Genomic DNA, 21,293 nt, shown 5'->3' with positions numbered 1-21,293 from the left:
CTGAAGGCATTCGATCGTGCGAAACATATGATCTCTCAGTGTAGACTGATCCGATGCTACTATTAACAAGTCATCCAGATAGGGAAAAATTTAGATCAAAAAAAGTTTCCTTAGGTGAGCCACCACCACTGCTAGACATTTGTCGAATACCCTTGGGGCTGAAGATAGGCCAAACGGGAGAACCTTGTATTGGTAATGTATATTCCGAACTTGGAAACATAGGTAACACCAAGATGACTGGTAAATTGGTATATGGAAACATGCATCCTTCAGGTCGATGGAACAAAGCCAATTGTGCTGAATCAGCGGTAGGATATTTTTTGAGAGAAGTCATTTTGAATTTCTCTCTCTGTATGTGCTTGTTGAATAGTCAGATCTAGAATGGGTCGTAGGCCTCCTGTCGTCTTTGGAATGAGGAAATATTGGGAATAAAACCCAGGTGTTTTATCCTGTTCCATAATGTATTATGTATATATTCCATACACCTTGTTGCTCATCTTCCAGCCCCTTGACTGTTCATTCTCCCATCCCTTTACCTGTTTTTTGTAATTTCCACGTGCTTTAGTTTTTATGTAAACCAGTATGATGTTCCCTATTAATGTCGGTATATAAAACCTATAAATGATGAAGAGGAATGATCTGTATAAATTGTTGAACCTGTAGGTTGTTCAATTCCACTGAGGGATATGGACTGTATCATCCTCTTCAGAGGAATATGAGGAAGAGAAGGAGTGGATTGAAAATTTAGAGAGAGTAGCCGTTTTTTCATAATGTTGAGTACCCACTGATCTGATGTGATTCCCAATTGTGGAGAAAAAATTGAAGTCGTCCTATGAATACCGGTAGTGGCTGTATTAATTTCAAAAAGAGGAAGCTTGTTTTTGTTGAGGAGTCAGCGTTTGCTTTACTTGTCTTTGTTGTCTGGTACGACCCCTAGAACTTGGTGGAGCTGCGTTTCTTGGTGGGACATACGGTTGAGGCCTGTACTGTGAACATGGCCTTTTGTATGGTCTGGAGTAATACCAGTGACGGCAAGAATAAAATCAATGTTGCGATTTTTGAAGACTCTGCAGGAGTGGTGAGAGGAAGTACAGCTGCACTTTGTTTCTTCAAATGGGAGACTATATCTCCAAATTTATCTCCAAAAGAGATTGTCACTCGTGCATGGGATATCAGCCAGCTTCTCATATACATCAGTCCGAATTGCGCTGGCTCTGAGCCAAGCCATACGTCTGGCCGCTATAGCTGAAGCGGACGCTCTTGCTGAAGATTCAAGAGACTCGTAAATAGAGCCTAGTAAATGCCTGAGGCCTTCTTCCATATCTAAGAAAGATTGGGGAAGCATATTGTCCTCTGATAGATATAGTGGACGCAGCTTTTGGAGTGATTCGAAGAGGTACTGCGTAGTGCAGAACCGATGATGCTGTATTCTGTTCGTAAGTATGGAGGAGTGATAAATCTTCTTCCCAAAATCATCTAGGCATTTATTCTCTGCCCGATGGTGTGTTCGAATGCAATTTATTACATTTAGCTTTGGATAAGGCTGATTCTACCACAATAGATTGGTGAGGAAGTTGGGCAGACTCGTAAATTGATGGATTACGCATCTTGTACTTAATATCAATTTTTCTTGAAGTAGCAGATGTTGAGAAAGGAGTTTTCCAGATTTTGAATAGTAGATTTTCTAATACAGAGTGAGTAGGTAGAGCAGTGGGCTTGGGAGGAGATTCAAATATTTAAGATTCCAAGCATTTCAGCTCTGGGGTCAGGTATACTTCCTGTTTCTACCTGGAGAGGACTGCCTACTTTCTCAATAAATTTTGCATAGGTCAAGTCCTCTGGAGGAGAATACGGTTCAGGTAGGCCTTCCTGAGGATCAGATGGCATTCCTGTTGAAGAATTCAAAGAATGAACTGATTCCAGAGAACCTGGACTATTTGGTTGAGTTGGTATATGTTCTTTGACCAGTTCCAAAGGTTCTACACCTGATGAAGAGGCAGAAGAACCATCTGGAGAATGCTGTGGTGGTAATTCTTTTGCTTTTTCCAGTTCTTGGAAAAAAGAGCTGAGAATATCTGAGATTTTAGTCATAGTAGATGCCGCCAAAGTATCTTGTGGAGGGATATGGACTCTCTGCTTTGGGGCTTTTGTTGGAATTGCCGCAAGCAAAATGTCCTCAGGTGCTTTCCCTTTGTGTTGACCTTGAGGAGGTATAATAGATGAAGGGCAAATACATTTTGTTAATGGAATTTGCAAGGAAGGAGAGCGTCTCTTCTCTCTAGAAACAGATGAGAGACTGGCCAAAGAACTGTCACTAGGAGGAGTACGACCTGATGATAAAGATTCAGATGCAGAGAAACCTTCAATGTCTATGTCAGAAGTTATGGAGATTCTTGATGAGCTCCTACATCTTACTATGTTTGTCAAAAGCTGTATGATGCAACTTATGGCGATGTTTGCCCGATGCACTGCGATCTGGTGATTGCACCTGCATTCTTTTTGCGCCACGCGCCCTAGGAGCATCGGGCAATGACCTGTGCTCCGTAGGTGCGCCGTGATTGGCCGTGCTCCGTAGATGCTCCATATGACGCATCGAGGATGAGTTACTGCAGCGATGTGCCGAGGATGCGCGGTATAACTTAAACGCTCCATGCTTCGTTCGTGCATAGTCTCGTTTTGAAGCATCGTGTTTTCTTTTTAAAAACACTGACAGCACAGGCTTCGAAGACACACTCGCCGGTTCTTTGTGCCGAAGTTCCTCTGCCGGATCCTCGGCTTTTGAACGAGGCCTTGAGGGTGTGTGAGACCCTGGCCTGGAACTTTTAGCGGGTCTTCCGAGTCCTGCTGTTCCCAGCAAGGACGCTCGCTTTGAATGGGCCTTACCAGACTTCGCCGGTCCCAGCGAAAAATGCACGGAGGATGGTGGGGCCAAAGTGCCTGTGTGTAGCCTCTCCATCCTCGCGGCCCGGTGTCGCTGGGCCCGCGGAGACATCCTCCCGCAGTCCTGACACGATTTCTGATTGTGGTCCGGGCCTAAACAGATGTAGCAATAATTATGTCCATCAGTGGACATAATTTTGCCACACTGACAATATTTGAACCCATAGGGCTTCGGAGCCATCTGGGATGAGAAATCTTGTGAAAAACGCGAAAAAATTCAGTGAAGAAAAATCCAGTCAGGCAAAAATTTGCTAGGAGAAAAACCCCACGTGCGAACGGCTTGCGGAAAAAAAGAAACTGAAGAAGTGAGGGAACCACGCGGGAACACTACCACGCAGACACACAGAGTCAAAAACTGATCAGCTAGGGGAAACTCCGCCTACTCGGGATCGCGACGCTTCCCAGACAGCATGGCTAATTCAGCCCTGCTATCAACAGGAAAACATCTTTATCCAGATCCTCCTGCAAATCAGGGATTCCTATACCATGGCACCTGCGTGCGGTAATCACTCAGGAAAACGATGGCCTGTGCCAGGCCCTATAGGCCTCAATCTGACACCCTTGGATCAAACATCTCCTGAAGATGTTTCTGTCCTAGGGTCAACTGAAGAAGGGGACACCCGCAGTAAGTCACCTTCAGCTCCAGTCCCCCCTGAGCGAGGGGACAGCCCAACATGCAGGCAGTGCTGGCATAAACTCGCAGAAATCCTTGGCTGTATTACCCTTATATGGCAACCTGCACAGATTACTAGGTGCTTAGACTCATGTTACCGGCACCATATCACTGCTTCACTTGTGTGCCCAAATAAAAAAACACGTTCAAGCATACTCACATTTAGGTAGGCGCCCAGTATGCACTCAAGACAGCACTTTGCACACGCGCTGGTAGGTGCTCACTCAGTCTCAAATAGGTGCACCAAAATAAAGGTTGCGCATATGACAACTTGTACATACCAATGGGCACACACATGCATCTCTATATCAACACACTGCTGCGCAACAATCATGCTCACAACCAAGTGTGCAAAAGTGCTGCCACAGCCTACCACACAACTCAAAATCAAATTTGGAAGCAGGGCCTAGCCAGAGGCTGCTCAACCCGCCATGCCTGTGCCATCAGCGCACCTCACTAACTCCTCAGAGAAATGAGAGGGAGGAAGGAAGATGTCAACCACTCATGCCGAGGAAGGAATACCCGGTAAGAAAGGAATAGGGGAATAAGACTCCCTACTCTGCCTTCTGCTCATCTTCACATTTTTTTTGTTTTGTTTTTTTAAATACACACACATATCCCCATGAGTTCAGTCAGTCCTGGCTGAGTGTACGACTGGGTACAGCTATGGAGGGAGAGGGCGAAAGCTTTCACCGCTGAGCCTCCCTCATCCAACAATCGCTTTGCATTAAGCCCACATCAGAAAAAGGCTACCAACTAAAGGCACTCAACTGAGAAGGACCCAGTGGTGTCACCTCAAGAGTACAAGAGGTGGGGGGGGGGAGGGGGGTGTTTAAACACTACAGGCAATCCCAGATAGGGAAATGCATGTCCACCATCTGCTGAAAACAGATACTGGCGGGCTGATGTTGGCGGAAGAGCTATATAGCTGTGACATCAGCTTTTACTCAGTCTCCATCTGCTGGTAAAGGTGCATAACCCACTTGTGGGGATTGGCCTACCTGAATGCAGAGGAATCTGGCTTTTGATTGCCTAAAAAAAAAAAAAAAAAGACAGGGGGGAAGAATTCCTCCTTTTCTTGACTGGTTCCATGACTCAAACCAATGCAAATGAAAGAAAACGTTCACTGCACATACAACAGAAGAATTTAAATCTTGTCTCCTTGTAAAACCTAAATAAATTTAATAAGTACATGCTCCTTTTATATCTTATTCTGTTACTTATTTGGTTGACTTCTATTCATCCTAAATTTTGCTCTCTTTTTTCCCTATTCTGTGTACCCACTGTCTGCCGTAGTCTACTGCTCTTTTCTACTTTTGATATTCAATTAAACAGTTTATTCAATTTTATTTATTTTACACATTTTGTGACTGTCAGGTACTTCAAAGCAGATTACCTTCAGGTGCAGTAGGTATTTCCTTGTCCCCAGAGGATTCACAATCTAAGGGCCTGATTCAGTAAGCATTTTCCCCATAGACAAATAATCGGAGAAAAGCCTTAGTGAATCAGGCCCTTAAGGTTGTACCTGAGACAATAGAGAGTGAAGTACCTTGTTCAAGATGACAAGGAGCATCAGCAAGATTTGATCACTGGTTTCCCTGGTTTGTAGTTTGCTGCTAACCACTAGGTTAGTCCTCCACTGTTATAATGGTTCGTCTTATTACAGTGGAGGACTATGCCAATTATTTCTTGTAGTCCACACACTGATAAAAATCACCTCAAAATGGGCAGGCTATTCCACTCTCACTGTCATTGGAGGACTTTACTGACTTCTTTAACAGAAAAATTAAATCGAGCTCATGAAGGATTTTTGCCAGGTTCAATAAACAGCCCTCCCCATCTCTTCCTCTTCTCCTGTTTCTTGGTCTATCTTCCATCTTCCTTCAGCAGTAGAAATCTGCTCAATACTAGCTTCACTTAAGGATAACTATTGTCCATTTAACTCATGTTCCACTTCATTAAATCAAGATTATGAGGCCATATCTTGGTAATTTTGTCAAGGCTTCTGATCATGCCTCCCTTACACAAGGGAAAATGCCTACCAATTTAAAAAAAAAAAAAAAAAAAAAAAAAAAATTTCACCCTTATACTTAAGAAACTAAATACCAAATTCTCTTGAATTAGCAAACTACAGGCTACTTTCATCTCTCCCTATGCTATTCAAAGTTATTAAAAAAGTAGTTTTTAAATCAGCCAAAGAATTTAACAACATACTTCATGATTCTCAGTTTGGGTTCAGTCCACATCATAATACAGAGATCCTGTTTCCCTAATTTTGATATGATTAGGGAAGAGTTTGACAAGGGACTTAAATATTTCTTGATCCTTATTGATTTGTCTGCAGCTTTCGACACCACATCCTTTTGGGTTGTCTTGAATCTCTGGGTTTTGTTTATCAGCTTGATATCGCCAACAAACTGTATGCTGATGACTTACAATTTTTTTCCCTATCACTTCTGTTTTCTGCTGAAGTCGACAAACATTTGCTCTGTTTTTCACTGCATCATGTAACAGCCTTGTACTAAATCTTGGTAAGACACTTTTTCACAAACAGATTAATTCCTTTAAAGATGTTAATATTCAAATCAAATCTGAACCTTGAGATTTAGGTGTCATCCTAGATTCTACTGTCTCTCTATGCCCACAAATACAGTCACCGGTTCATAGCTGTTTAAGTTCGAATGCACCGCACTATTAAAACCATTATTGAACACCTCCGATTTCTTTGTCACAAAGACTAATTCTATCATCTCTAGACTACTGCAATTCCTTCTACCTAAGATCACTTCAGTCTACACTGCAGGCCTTACAGGCCCATCCAGAACTCTGCAGCCCATTTGGTCTCTGGCATTCCTTTACATGTGCACATCTCTCCAACTCTAGTAGAACTTTACTGGTTAGGACTGTTCAGCTTTAAGAAGAGACGGCTGAGGGAAAATATGATAAAGATCTTTAAAATCATGAGATCTAGAACAGGCAAATGTGAATCCGTTTACTCTTTCGGATAATAGAATGACTAGGGGGTACTCCATGAAGTTAAGTAGAACATTTAAAACTAATCAGAGAAAATTCTTTTCCACTCAACGACCTATTAAGCTCTGGAATTTGTTGCAGAGGATGTGGTTAGTGCAGTTAGTGTTGCTGTGTTTAAAAAAGGTTTAGATAATGGGCTTCTCCTCCAAGAACTTGACTGCTTTTAATCAAGTTGTCTTAGAGAATAGCCGCTATTACTAGCATCAGTAGCATGGTATCTATTTAGTGTTTGGGTACTTGCCAGGTATTTGTAGCCTGGATTGGCCACTGTTGGAAAGAGGATGCTAGGTTTGATGGACCCTTGGTCTGACCCAGTATGGCAATTTATGTTATATGCTAGAACATTATATTTAAAATCTGACTGATAGATTTAAATCTATTAAAGACCTTGCATCTAGTAGTTTTCCCCCAACCTGTATTCTTCTGCTCTACCCATTCCTTATGATTTGCATCAAAAGGTCTGCTGGTTGTCCCCAATTTTAAAAAGATCCGATTTGCACAATGTCGCGACCATTTAATGTTTAATGCTGCAGGCTATCAACTATGGAATGAACTCCCAGATGTCCTTAAGGCAGAAAATGATCTATTGCGGTTCAGAAAACTTCTGAAATCACATCTGTCTTCTCCATTTCAAGTCTAATTTACTCTTTTGGTCACATCCGTGCTTGGCCACTGTGATATATATCTGGTTCAGAATAAGTCACTGCACCTTGTATGTATGTTTTTATACAGTCTGTTTAAATGTTACATGTGAATATTATATTGTGTTATGTTTAATACTGTGTATATTGTAAACCGCTGAGATCTATGAATTGGTGGGCTATACATTTTATAAATAAAGATTATAGTCTTCTTGAATTTCACTGCATGAGATTCTATACAACTGAAAAAAGTTACAAAAACAATCTCCATTTACAGTGGCCAGCACTTATAGAAAATTTCTTTTGAAATGTGCATCTGACAGTTCATAAAATTGTGGCAAGCATGTAACAAGGTAAGAATAAAGTATATGTAATTGGGAAAAATAGCAAAACAATGTGTTAAATGAATGTAAGAGAAAATCACCAAATGCCCTTGATATGCCAGTGAAGAATACAAAACACCCAATGAACAATTAAATTACTTACTTTGGCAAACTGGGATAACTCCATATTTGATGGAAGTTGCAGCCCCCAGAGTCTGTACTTTTTGGCAATACTAGGGAACTGCAAACTTTCAGGAAGTTCAACTATATTTGACCTGTTTAAGGTCTCAGAGTTTCCATAGTCAATATATATGACTGTGCACTGAAAGACAAAAAATCAAAGAATATATTAAAAAACAGTACTATGCTGGGCACAAACACCACACAAATACTGAAAATCCAGAAGGAGTGTTCACAAATATAAATGCCATGTTTCGCAAGCAGAATATTAAAGGGAGAAAGTTTTTGTGTATTATAATTTTGCTACCAAGACTTCTATGCAAATAAGCCCAGTCACAAAATCTCAGTTTTGCAACAAACTTCTTTACAAAAACTAGCTACATCTTATTGAGGCATAGTTAAATATTTCATAAAATCTGGTTCAGCGGGCTATTTTAGCACAATTTTACTATATACTCAGTTAATGAGCTGTTTTGCATAATTCTATAATCACAGTCACAACTACAATTTGAGAAAATTTCACACATGTAAAACCATATGCAAAAGGAGAAGTTTAATCTTATTTTCTTTCATTTCTACTCTGCTCAACTGCAATTCTTGGGTATTAAACAGGACCTACAAGGTCAAAAACAACAATGAAGAATCCCCACCTGTCTGCTCTATGCTGGGAGTTCCCCAAGGCTCTTCACTATCCCCAACCCTCTTCAATATTTACCTCCTCCCTCTCTACCATCTCCTCTCCAATCTTAATCTAATCTTCTATCTGTACGCGGACGACGTACAAATTCTCTTACCTATCACCGAATTATTAAACAAAACCCTCAAGTTCTGGGACACCTGCCTCAAGTCCATAAACAACCTTCTATCAAGCCTCAACTTGATCCTGAACACAAAAAAAGACAGAATATCTACTTATCTCGCACGACGGCAATTTCATACCGTCTAACCCCCATCCTGCAACCCTTCCCACTTTCTCCTCCCAAGTCAGAAATTTGGGAGTCCTCATGGATAAACAACTCAACTTCAAAAGCTTCATCAACACTACCAAGGACTGCTTTTTCAAACTCCAAGTTCTAAAACGACTTAGACCTCTCCTCCACTTCCACGACTTCCGTACAGTACTGCAGGCAATCATCTTCTCAAAAATAGACTATTGCAACTCTCTTCTGATTGGCCTCCCTGCAAATACCATCAAGCCATTACAGATGGTGCAAAATGCCGCAGCCAGAATTCTAACCAGATCCAAAAAATGGGACCACATCACCCCTATCCTCATGATCCTCCACTGGCTCCCTATCAACTACAGAATCCTGTTCAAAGCTCTAACCATCACACACAAAGCGATATTCAACATCACACCTTTGGAACTCAAGATCCCTCTTAGACGGCATTTACCATCCAGGCCAGTAAGAGCAGCATATAAAGACACCCTCCAGGTTCCTTTTCTAAAAACAAATTTAGGAATGAGAGCCCTCTCAGTGTCTGGTCCAAAACACTGGAACTCTCTTCCCCCAGACCTTCGGCTTGAACACTGCCCGGTCACTTTTAAGAAAAGACTCAAAACCTGGTTGTTTAATCAGGCCTTTTCCTATTCAAATAATCTTCTGAATTAAAACCTGCTCGATCATGAGTAGTACTTTTGACTCTTACTATCATTTATATCGCTTTAGTCTAAAAACTCATGTCCAGATTTAGCTCCACTACTAAGGTTCTGTTTGCCTTTCACTACAGTTCTCATACCTAATCTTAACCCCACCAGCCTCTTATTATTTTGTAGAGTGACACCCTGATATCCCCTCAGTTTCCTTGATATTGTCTTTGCTATCCATTGTTATCGTCAATCCCTAGTTTGCTGTTTCGTAGTTTTGAAGATCTTAGCCTATGCTTTCAAGTGTGTATTATATTTACTCTCTCCGATACACGGTTTCTGTATCAATGTTATCGGCTTGATTTTACTGTAATCCCTAGTTCTTGGTAATTGTTCGCTTCTGAAGCTCTGTTACTGTTCAATGTAATTGCTTTCATTTTCGGAAGCACTGTTACTTTTCAATGTAAACCAAACTGATTTGTAACCTCTTACAAGAATTTCGGTATATAAAACTGTTAAATAAATAAAAATAATATTATATACTACCATACTTATAGACTATTTAAAAAAATCAAAACAAATGAACTAAAACAAATGATCATGTACTCACATTCAATTTCTGCCACTTCAATAAAAGCAAGGTCATAACTCAGATAAGTACTCAACATTTGTTCCTTCTTTGAATTCTGCCATACCAATCCAGACAAATGGGTTATGACTCCCTACCAGAAGGTAGAGATAGAAAACTACAAGTTTTCAGTATCACTCACAGTACATGAGCTGGTGCAGCAGTAAACCTGGTCAGTACAGCTCTGTCAAAGCTAATCAACTGATCATCAAATCAGTAAACATAACTTTAATTAGCTTTTTTTTAGAAAGAGTCAATCCAAGGCTTCCAGAAGAAAGGAAGAGAGACTAACATGACCCCGTTTCCTTCTGTTCTCCCCAAAAAAAAAAAATTCCTCTAATTTCCATACTTTTGCCAATCTAGACCAATATGGCAGGATGCAAGATAGGGAATTAGACAATATTACATTTCTCCTTCCTTATCTGACATACAGACAAGTGAAACCTACTAAAGCTACCCTCATGCTGCATGAGATGGTCTAGGCTGCTTTTAAGACCTGACCCAAATGGCAGTATTCTCAGGAAGGATCAATGTTTAATGATTGTGTGTGTCATGGCTATCTGCATTCGGTCATTAAACACTCACAAATCTATTTTTTCAAATACTTCCCTAAATTAATCTGACACTTTCACTTGGGTATTACTTCTCTCCTACCTGCCGGTATATTTGTAACATCATATGACTACTTCACTGGTCCTGCCTAAGCCCCTTACCAGTTTTGCGAAGACATCTTAGTTTCACTTTTCGGCACGAGCATAACTTATGGGAGATGTTGGTATCCTCCATATATCGAAAACACACTCCACCACCTTCTTCACATTTTGGTCATACTGCTTGTGGGAACTGCAGAGCCTGTCCTCTCTTACTGTTTCCACTTTCCTGCAACATTCTTTACATAAACCAGTACAGTTAAGGGTCTTTTCCGATTGCTTCACTATGGGAGTAATTTAGGCTATTCGCTGCCCTTGTTCTCTGTTTTACATTGGTAAAACTGTGCAATTGATACATACCTGCACTTTCGAGCACTCTTCCTGTCTTTTGCCATGCTCGCAAGAATTTTATCTTTGGTTCAGCATTGGAAGGAAGCACATACACCCGATGAGCTATTTTTGGTTTGGTTGGTTGGGTATTTTTATTGACAAAATCTCTCCCTCCACCTGTGGAGGTAATTTCTCTCAGGTACTTCACCAGTATGAGCTCGAATGGATTCACACATTGAACATTGTCTCCGCATAGAATCAATTTAGACATGGGCTGGTCAGTATTTTTCTAATCTGTTTCTGCCTGCATTTTGTCAGCTATGCCTTGTTCTGTCACTTTGACAGCCTCTGACATGTGACCCCCCCTTCTCTGACATTTCTGATTCCTCAGACTGCTATCATCATGTGACCTTACGTTTTCGTGCCATTTTTGACTAGCTCTTTAATCCTCCTTACCAGAAGTATCTGCTATGCTGTTCACTTTACCTATGTAAGCCTTGAAGCTAAGGTGAGAATTTTCTGTTGTCTTTATTCATAAGAACATGCCATACTAGGTCAGACAAAGGGTCCATCAAGGCCAGCATCCTGTTTCCAACAGTGGCAAATCCAGGCCAAAAGAACCTGGCAAGTACCCAAAAACTAAGTCTATCATGTTACTGATGCTAGTAATAGCAGTGGCTATTTTTCTATGTCAACTTAATTAATAGCAGGTAATGGACTTCTCCAAGAACTTATCCAATTCTTTTTTTTTGTGTAATAATTTTTATTCAGTCACAATCAAAGAAAAACATTTCACATGAGCCATAACCATAAATGCAAAATATAAAATTACATAGTGAAATGAAACCATAATGAATCCAACAACATAGGCATACATGACCGGTCCAAAATCCGGCTCTCTGAACAGAACAATTTTAGACTGTGAACTGTTTTTTTTTATATTTTATCCCCGAAAGACAGTTCCCCCCTGCCCCACCCACCCAAAGTCATCTGTAGCATCTAGTATGAACCATATACATAACAGGGAAACATCATGGAAAAGAAAACACTATCAGCAGAAATCGTACTGTAAAACCTGACTGTAAAACCTGAGAGGAGGTAATATAGGAAAAACTTTGGCTCCATATCGTGGATAATGGGATAGGGGTCAGGTACAGGAACTTAACATAGCACAGCCCGGCCAAGTGGGGTCCCCTAGGACATGTTATGCCCATCCAACAGGCCCTGGCTATGAAACCCCCAGAGGAGGATATATTGCAAAAGTCCAGAAGAAAGTGTAAGTTTCAGCGCACAGGTAGTAGTGCCCTCTCCTGAACAGGAAGAAGGGCCACATAGGACTCCCAGGTTCGCCAAACCTTAGCATATTGTGCAGGCGATTTTTGCTTCGCAGTCAACAGTTCCCAGTGGAGTAGTTTATGAAACTTCCCCTGCCAGACTAGAGAGAATGATGGAGTTGAAGTTGTCCATTGGGCCAAAATAGAGTCTCTGGCAATTAAACACACCTTGTCAAAGAACAACGACTGGGTAGCCGTGGGAATCAGAACCTGCTCAGGGATTTCACCCAAGGTCCAAAGGTAAAACACAGTCCCATAGTCTATGTATTAAGCGTTGTAAGTCTCCCCAGAAGGGCTGCAGGCTGGAGCACGCCCAGAAACAATGGCCGAAATCAGGGTTCTGCTGATGACATCTGTCACAGTTCCTATTCTGCGTAAGGCCCATATAGAAAGCCTGCTTTTGGGAGCAGAAGGCGTGATGGAGAAATTTGTAGGATTTGTCGCGTAACAAAACAGTTTAAACCGAAGTTGGTATCTTCAGGAAGCAACGCTTAAGAAGAGGACGAGCAAGATTTACCGAAAACATCTGGTTCCATTTTTTTGCTACTGAGTCCAAGACATGCCCCGGAGTTAAACATACTAAGGCAGCATAGAATTGAGAGCATGAACTTCGTTTGCCATCGGCTCCCAATAAGAAAGTCCGTACAGCGCCGTGATGGAGAAGAAAGTCTGAGTGAAGGCTTTGTTGAAGTAAAAAATGCCTGAGTTGTAAATATCCAAAGAAATCCGCATTGGGTATAGGAAAACGAGATTGCAGTGCAGTGAAGCTGTATAACTGTGGAGGTTGCTCATCTTCATTGAACAGCTGGTGCATAAACTTAAGACCCATGTGATACCACCGTTGAAAAAGGACATAAGTCAGACCCGGTGGAAACAGCATACATCCACGGATAGGCAGATTAGCTTGAGGCCCCGTAGATATCTGCATCCTGCGACAGAGAGCCTTCCAGGCCAAACGGATAGGGCGAACCACCACACTGCGCACAATGTAAGTTGGAAGTTGGGCATCTTGAAGCTGTAAAACGGCTCCAGGAGCGTGAGGAGAGAACCAGTTTTTGTAGAGGTCCATAGGAGAGTAGCAGGAGAGATCGTAGACCCAATCTTTGACATGACGCAGAAGACTAGCATAATTGTAGTTTTCCAAATTTGGACAGTTAAAACCGCCATCCGGTTTGGAGGACATAAGCACCTGTAACGGGATGCGAGCTCTTTTACCATTCCACAAGTATGAGGTAATACCCTTATGAATGTCAGAGATGTCCTTCTTCTTCAACCATATGGGTAACATATGAAACAAGTACAGCCATTTCGAGATTTCCATCATCTTGAGAAGTAATATTTTCCCAGACAAAGATAAAGGCAACCCCTGCCAGGCGGAGAGGTTTTTAAGTAACTTTGATTTAAGGGGAATAACGTTTAACCCATATAGCTGGTTAGGGTTGGCCGGGATATGAACCCCTAAATATTTGAGAGAGTGGGAGACCCAGCGTAACGGAAATACACCTGACCAGTTATGTTGTAATGTACCTAAGACATCTAATGCCTCAGACTTGTCCACGTTAACCTTTAAGCCCGCGAACCTCCCAAAGTTAGCTTGAATGTTTAACACATGCGGTAAGGATACAGCTGGATTGCTAAGGAAAATCAGCATATCGTCAAACGCAGCCACCTTAAAAGAAGTCTTATGGTACTGGAGCCCTTGGATTGTAGGCGCCTCTGCTAGTTTATGGAGTAAGGGGTCCAGAGACAGGATGTACAATATGGGTGACAGAGGGCACCCCTGACGGACTCCTCGTGCAATCTGAAACCCGTCTGAGAGAGAGTCATTTACTATTATCTGGGCACCGGGGTGGTATATAGAATGGATATGGCTTGGATAAGATGGTCAGGGAACCCAAATCTGCGCAGGACCAAAAACATATATTCCCAAGAGACCCGGTCAAAGGCCTTCTCCGAATCGAACCCGACAGCCATCGATTCAATTTGACAATGGTGGGAGGATTCGATAGCAGAGAGAAGCCGTATGACATGGGCCCCCGCATTTCGACCACTCACAAAACCCGCCTGATACGGGGATATGATGCCGGGCAAGACCGAGTTCAGGCGGATCGCTAAAATTCGGGCATAGATTTTGAGGTCCGTGTTTAACAGAGAAATCGGACGATAGGATGACGCCTGAAGAGAGTCCTTGCCCGGCTTAGGTAACACCGTGATGTAAGCTCGGTTAAAGTTGGCAGGAAAGCGTTGGATGGCCCAGGCATTATTAAAAAAGGATGCCATAGAGGTAGCAAGGGAAGGACCCAAGATTTTGTAGTATTCAGAGGTAAGGCCATCGGGACCTGGAGCTTTATGATTTACAGGTTTTAATTACGCCCTGTACTTCTCCCACTGAGATAGGTCTATTCAAGATCTCGGTTTGTAGAGGTGTAATCTGGGGCAACTGTAGACCTTGAAAAAACCGGTTTTCATCCTCTTTCCCCCCCAATCTGTCCTCGCTGTACAGGCGTTCATAAAATAAGCGAAAAATTTCACATATATCCTTACTCGTGTGAGAGGTTATGCCTGCCGAGGAAGTTAGGCTACCAATGAAAGTCTTTTTCCGTTTGGTCGCCACCAGCCGAGCCAACAGCTTGCTGGATTTGTTGCCATAGCGGAAGAAAAAGTGCTCCGAGGCCTTCAAAGAGCGTTGAGCACGAGCATGCAAATGAGCATTTAAAGCTGTAAGACATGCTCTATAACCCTCCTTATTTTCAACTGTGGGATCCCTAGCCAGGGTCTGCTTAGCCGCCTGCAACTCACTGTCTAACCGCAGTATGGCGGCATTTAACTTATTCCGTTTCAGGGCTGAATAGGCAATCACCTCCCCCCGGAGAACCACCTTACTTGCCTCCCAAAATAAGGCAGGGTCATCTCCATGCTGAGCATTATTAATGGAGTAGTCTTCCCATTTGTCAGTTAAATAACGATGGAACTCCCTATCCTCCATGAGCTGGCCCGGGAACCTCCAAAATTTATGACTAGAGCGCGATGGGGACAGCCACACATCCACCCAAATTGGGGCATGATCAGCGATGACAATAGAGCCAATATCCGCCCCCGCAATGCTGGAGAAAAGAGTGGTAGGGATAAGAATGTAATCAAGTCGGGACATAGTTGCGTGTGCCCTAGAGACATGCGTATATTCCCGGACTTCTGGGTGTAAAGTGCGCCAGATATCAATAAGAGCTAAGCGCTTACACAATTGCCTGACATAGGAGTCGGAGGTATGTCTAACTTCTAGGCAGTTGCGATTTGTCCAATGCGCTGCTAACAACGCTATTAAAATCCCCGACTAATAGTAGCTCCCCTTTTGATTTAGTCAAGAGTGTCGTGGATAAATGGGTAAGAAAAACAGGGTCATACACATTTGGAGCAGGGGCCCTGAGGCTCCTTAAAAGTGCCTGCAGCTCCGGCGCCGCGCGCCATGCGTTGCGCGCCGAAGGAGTGCGACAAAGGGGCCCGCCCCTTTGTGCGCCCCTTCGGGCAGCCCCTGAAGGACCCTGGAGCCTCTACCCTGGTCCCTCCGTTCATCACTCTGCAATCCCTCTGCCTTGAAGCAGCGCTGCCTGTTAGTCCTCTACCAAGACCCACCCGGTTCCTTGAACCCCGGACAAGGAAAGACGCTGATGCAGTGAAAGTTCCTCGCAGCCACCACCAGCTTACAACCGGACTATCTCCCTCACAACTGTCGCCACTTGGTGAGCATTTCAATCTACACCATTCTCTGCTCTACATACCTGTTACCAGATGTACATTATTTCATTGTATGTAACCTGCTGCACTGTATATTAAATAACACCCCTACTGCACCCGTCCCCACTACCCTCCTCCTTTCTCCTCCCAAACCCCCACTACACCACCCCACCTAACTACAAACGGTGCCACTATGGCTGCCTACGCAATCCCTCGCATCCACCACCCACTCGCCAGAATACCTCCCCCTCCCCCTCCTCCCCCGCCACCCCCACCCTCTCCGCAAATCCCTCATCCCTATCCTTACCTCGCACCCAATTCCTCGGCCTCACCACCCTCTCTATTATTCTTATCAACGCTCAATCCCTATCAAAAAAGACGCCAATCCTCAATGACCTACTCACGGACTGTACACCAGACATCTGTGCAGTCACTGAAACATGGTTCAAAGATTCAGACACCGTTCATATAAACCAACTCCCAGCCACCCTTTATGACATCTTCCCCATCCACCGACCCAAAAAAAAAAAAAAAAAAAAAAAAAAAAAAAAAAAAAAAGAGGTGGAATCCTCCCAGCAGCTAAAAAATTCCTCAACCTCAAGCCCATCAGCATAGCCACCCCACCCAAACTCGAAATAGGTCTATTTAGGGCAGATGCCCTGCAAATTTGTCTTGTTTACGCCCCCCCCTACCATCCTTGAGTCCAACCCTTCTCCCTTTATTGAATTTGTTATGGAATGGATAAAAACCGACACCCCCTCCATCATCCTCGGAGATTTTAATCTCCATGTTGATTCCCTCCCCCCCACTGCATCCTGCGACACCTTCATTCAATCCCTCCTTGCCATAGGCTTCCGCCAAATCATAGTATCCCCAACCCATAAAGCTGGCCATACGCTAGACCTGATGTTTATCAACTCTAGCTTCCAGACCACCAACACACATACCTGCACTCCAGTGCCTTGGTCCGACCACTGCCTCATTGAAAGCCGACTCTCTGCCATGAGACCCCTTCCTAGTAACCATACATCTCACACTACCATAATATCTAGAAAAACCTGCCCCAGCGACGAACTTACAGACGCACTACCCTTGTCCTTACCAAATCTACTCTGCTCAGACCCCGACACAGCCTTAGCGTCCTGGAACAGCCTTACAGAAGACATAGCTAATAAACTATGCCCTCTCTCTAAACGAGTCATAAACTCCTCTGCGAAACCCTCCAAGCCCTGGTACACCCAAGAGCTAAAAATCCTAAAAAGCAATCTCAGACAGAAAGAGAAAATGGCGCAAGGACCCTACCCCGCAACATTCTTCCAGCTACAAAACAGTCTTACACAAATACAGACTATCTACACTCAAACACAAGCGTGACTTCTACTCAAAAAAAATCCATGACTATAAATTCAACCCCAAAGTGCTTTTTTCCTATGTTGCCAGCCTTACCACCCCCATCCCACATACCATACCAGACTCTGAGGCAGCCACCAAATGTGAGGAACTGGCCATCTACTTCCAAAGTAAAATCGCCAACCTCCTCTCCAGATTTCCCCTCTCCAATCACTGTGCCCCTACCAACCTAACTCCCATCCCCTCTTCATCCCAACCCACAATGGCCACACTTGACTTCACTTCCTCTAAGGAAATCATAAGCCTCCTTCGTAAACTTAAGCCAGCCTCTCACCCTAGCGACACCATCCCCACCAAAGCGCTAATAGCCATCCCAAACAGTATAGCCAGAGCCATAGCAGACATTATCAACTGCTCCCTCACCCATGGGATGGTCCCAGACTCACTCAAGCACGCTGTCGTCAAACCCCTTCTTAAAAAACCCTCCCTAGATCCCAAAGACCCCTCCAATTTCCGCCCCATCTCCAACCTCCCTCTTATTGCCAAGCTAATGGAAAAAGTTGTTAATTCACAACTCATGGATTACCTTGAAAACCACACTATCCTCCATGTTTCCCAATTTGGCTTCAGGAAACATTTTAATACCGAATCACTACTCCTCTCCCTAACCGACTACCTCCTCAGAGGTTTGGGCCAAGGCCACAGCTACCTCCTTGCCCTCCTTGACATTTCAGCAGCTTTTGATACCATCAGCCACCACCACCTCCTGACACGGCTAGAAAGCATCGGCATCTCAGGAATAGCTCTCGCTTGGTTCAAATCCTACCTTTCAAACAGAAAGTTCTCTGTTAAAATTGGAAACAACCCATCTGCCTCACACCCTTTACAACAAGGAGTCCCACAAGGCTCATCTCTTTCCTCAACCCTCTTCAATATTTATCTCACCCCCCTCTGCCAGCTCTTCACCGACCTTAAACTCAAATTCTATCTCTACGCTGATGACGTTCAGATCATCATCCCCATTCACAACTCTATATCTGACGCCCTGGAGCACTGGGAAAATTGCCTTGCAGCCATCAACTCCCTCCTCAACCAACCTTCAGCTTGCCCTCAACATGACAAAAACGGAACTCCTCCACATCTCCTCGCATCCCCCTGACCTCCTACCTAATGACCCCAAACTTAACCTCCTCTCAGGTCAACCATCTGTTAGGGACCTTGGAGTTCTCCTCGATCCCAACCTTAGCATGAAACCTCAAATCAACTCCATCCTCAAAGCAGGCTTCTTCAAACTCAACGTTCTTAAGAAACTCCGACCCCTGCTATACACCCAAGATCTCCGTACAGTGATCCAAGCCACCCTTACCTCCAAACTGGACTATTGTAATGCCCTCCTCCTAGGGCTCCCCTTGTCCTCTATAAAACCCCTTCAACTATTGCAAAATGCCACCGCAAGGCTCATTACCAACACACGGATACACGAACACATCACCCCTGTCCTCAAGGATCTACATTGGCTTCCCATCCTATCCCGTATACACTACAAGACCCTGACCATAGTACACAAATCTATCTACACACACACAACTCCAACTGGCTTGACCTCCCCTTCACTGCCCCCCGGTCCTCTCGAGCTACCAGATCTACTAACAAAGGTACTCTACATGTACAGTCCTTGAAAGCAGCTCATCTCTCCTCCACCCGTGACCGCGCCCTATCCACTGCCGGCCCCGCCCTCTGGAACTCCCTACCTGTCCACATACGCCTTGAACCCTGTGCTATCAAATTAAAAAAGAAACTAAAAACATTCCTGTTCAACCAAGCCTACACAGAATAGATCCTCCCTCCCCCTCTATTGCTCTTACCCCCTAGGTGACCGCCCTTTTCCTTATATTAAGGAATTATAATCACATTGTACATTGTTGTCTTCTTATGACCTCCTGTTGATTTCTTGTTGTTTAATCTATTCTCCTACTGCCTTAGGTTAACCCCCTGCCCAGTTTGCCTTCCCTGTTGAAATGTATTTCCAAACCTTCTGTTAACATGTGAACCGGTATGATGTCCCCACTAATACCGGTATATAAAAGTTTCTAAATAAATAAAATAAATAAATATAGTGAGCAGATAGTGACTTCCCTCCCCGCCAATGTGCCCATCACCAAAATAAACCTGCCTGCAGGATCTTTAAATTCCTGATGAAAGGTAAAGGGAGTATTGTGGCTGATCAAGATGGCCACTCTGCCCTTTTTACCCTGGGCTGCCGAGAAACAACAAGCAGAAGCCCATTCCATACATAATTTGCCACTTTCAAGAGCAGAAAGGTGTGTTTCCTGTAAACAAGCGATATTCACTCGCAATCTGTTTAAATGTTGAAAGATTTTTTTCCTTTTAACAGGGGTACCCATGCCATCCACATTCCACGATATGATCCTACATTTACTTCCCATGTGTGTCAGAGGAGAAACTCAGAAAAAGGGACTTTACACATTGTAAATAGAGGACTGGCTCCCAGCTGACCAAGTCCTCTAGGTCTCCACTACCCTCCAACAGTGGACTCCAAAAAGAAGTGCCGATAGTAAAAGAACCAACAGAAATTCCCACATACTTCATGCTACCAATACCCCGTCCCCCCTTCCCTCCCCCTATTCCCTCTACCCATATTCATTTCCCGAAACCGGTTCAGACCCTAGTCTGAAACAGAGATCAATATGAGTGCTCGGTCGGCTCATACCAACCCCTGGCCTCCAATTCAAAAAGATAAACATTGAAACATGAACCCCCAGAACAGACCTGTATCTTAAAGTCACTTGTTTAGAGAGTCAATAAACGCGGTCGCTTCTTCAACAGTATTGTAGGTTTGCCATCCCAGTTAATGCGGAGCTTCGCGGGGAACTGCATTCCGAAACGTATTTTTTTGGCAATTAAAGTACTGCAAACAGGCGCGAAAGCCCTTCGTTGAGCTGCTACTTTCGCCGAATAATCAGGGGCTAGGCGCACGGGAGTGCCTTGGAATTGTAGGTTTTCGCTCTTCCTCGCCGCTTGCATGAGGAGTTCCTTATGACGAAAGTTTAGATTCTTCGCCATAACTACTCGAGGCCGTGATGACGCCGATCCCCGGGCCCCTATTCTGTGCACGCGTTCTATTTCCAGTGGCCCGTGTAACTCAGGAAGGCCTAAAGCATCCGGCAGCCATTTTAGTAAAGTGGAACGGAGAGAGTTATCTTCCAACGTCTCCGGGATGCCCAGGAAACGAATATTTGAGCGCCGAGCTCGATTCTCAAGGTCCTCAGCCTTGTCAGTTTGCTCCTGGAGTTTGTTTTCCAGGGTAAGTACCTTCCCTTGCAGCTCTGATACCGCGTCCTCCAGGGAGGACGTCCGATCTTCAACCTGAGTGAGACGGGGTGCATATTCTTGAAAGGAGTCCCTGAGCTCTGCTAGGTGATCAGAAATCCCGGTTAACTTTCCCTCCAAAGCCGCGAGCACCGCTTCCTTGATTGCCTGTACCGTAGAGGGAGACAGAGCCTTCGCCTGGGAGGAGTCACCCGTCCCCAAGCCTGGGGAAACAGGCGCCATCTTGGGATCCGATCCCTTAGGGAGCTCCTTGTCCCGTTTTGCTAGTTTAGGTGCCATATTCGATGGCGACTTTGACATAAGAGGTGATGGACATGTGGGGATCCCGGTCCACCGATTGAGGGTCTGCTCCTGGGGTGGTGTAAGGTTGTAGAGGCCGAGGGCAGGATGAGCCGTCCGGAGAGGAATCAGTTGCGACCGACCGCTCTCACCACATCACGTGATCTCCTATCCAATTCCTTTTAAACCCAGCTACACTAACTGCACTAATCACATCTTCTGGCAACAAATTCCAGAGTTTAATTGTATGTTGAGTGAAAA

At 43.9% G+C, this 21,293-nt stretch overlaps 1 protein-coding gene across 8 annotated transcripts in view; it reads right to left on the bottom strand.

Annotated features, from left to right (window-relative positions):
- STK31 (serine/threonine kinase 31) overlaps positions 1–21,293 on the bottom strand; it is a 482,717-nt gene that overhangs the window by 396,420 nt on the left and 65,004 nt on the right. For 7 of the 8 annotated variants that reach the window (XM_029589101.1, XM_029589104.1, XM_029589105.1 and 4 more), the window contains one exon: positions 7,774–7,932. The exons of the other annotated variant lie outside the window; for it this stretch is intronic. In XM_029589101.1, coding sequence (XP_029444961.1) covers positions 7,774–7,932 — 159 coding nt within the window. The remainder of the gene's footprint in view (positions 1–7,773; positions 7,933–21,293) is intronic. 8 annotated transcript variants of the gene reach the window in all.

The sequence above is a fragment of the Rhinatrema bivittatum genome, chromosome 2 (assembly GCF_901001135.1).
Source record: "Rhinatrema bivittatum chromosome 2, aRhiBiv1.1, whole genome shotgun sequence".
Classification (NCBI taxonomy): Eukaryota; Metazoa; Chordata; class Amphibia; order Gymnophiona; family Rhinatrematidae; genus Rhinatrema; species Rhinatrema bivittatum.
This window is presented reverse-complemented; position numbering and strand designations above follow the sequence as displayed.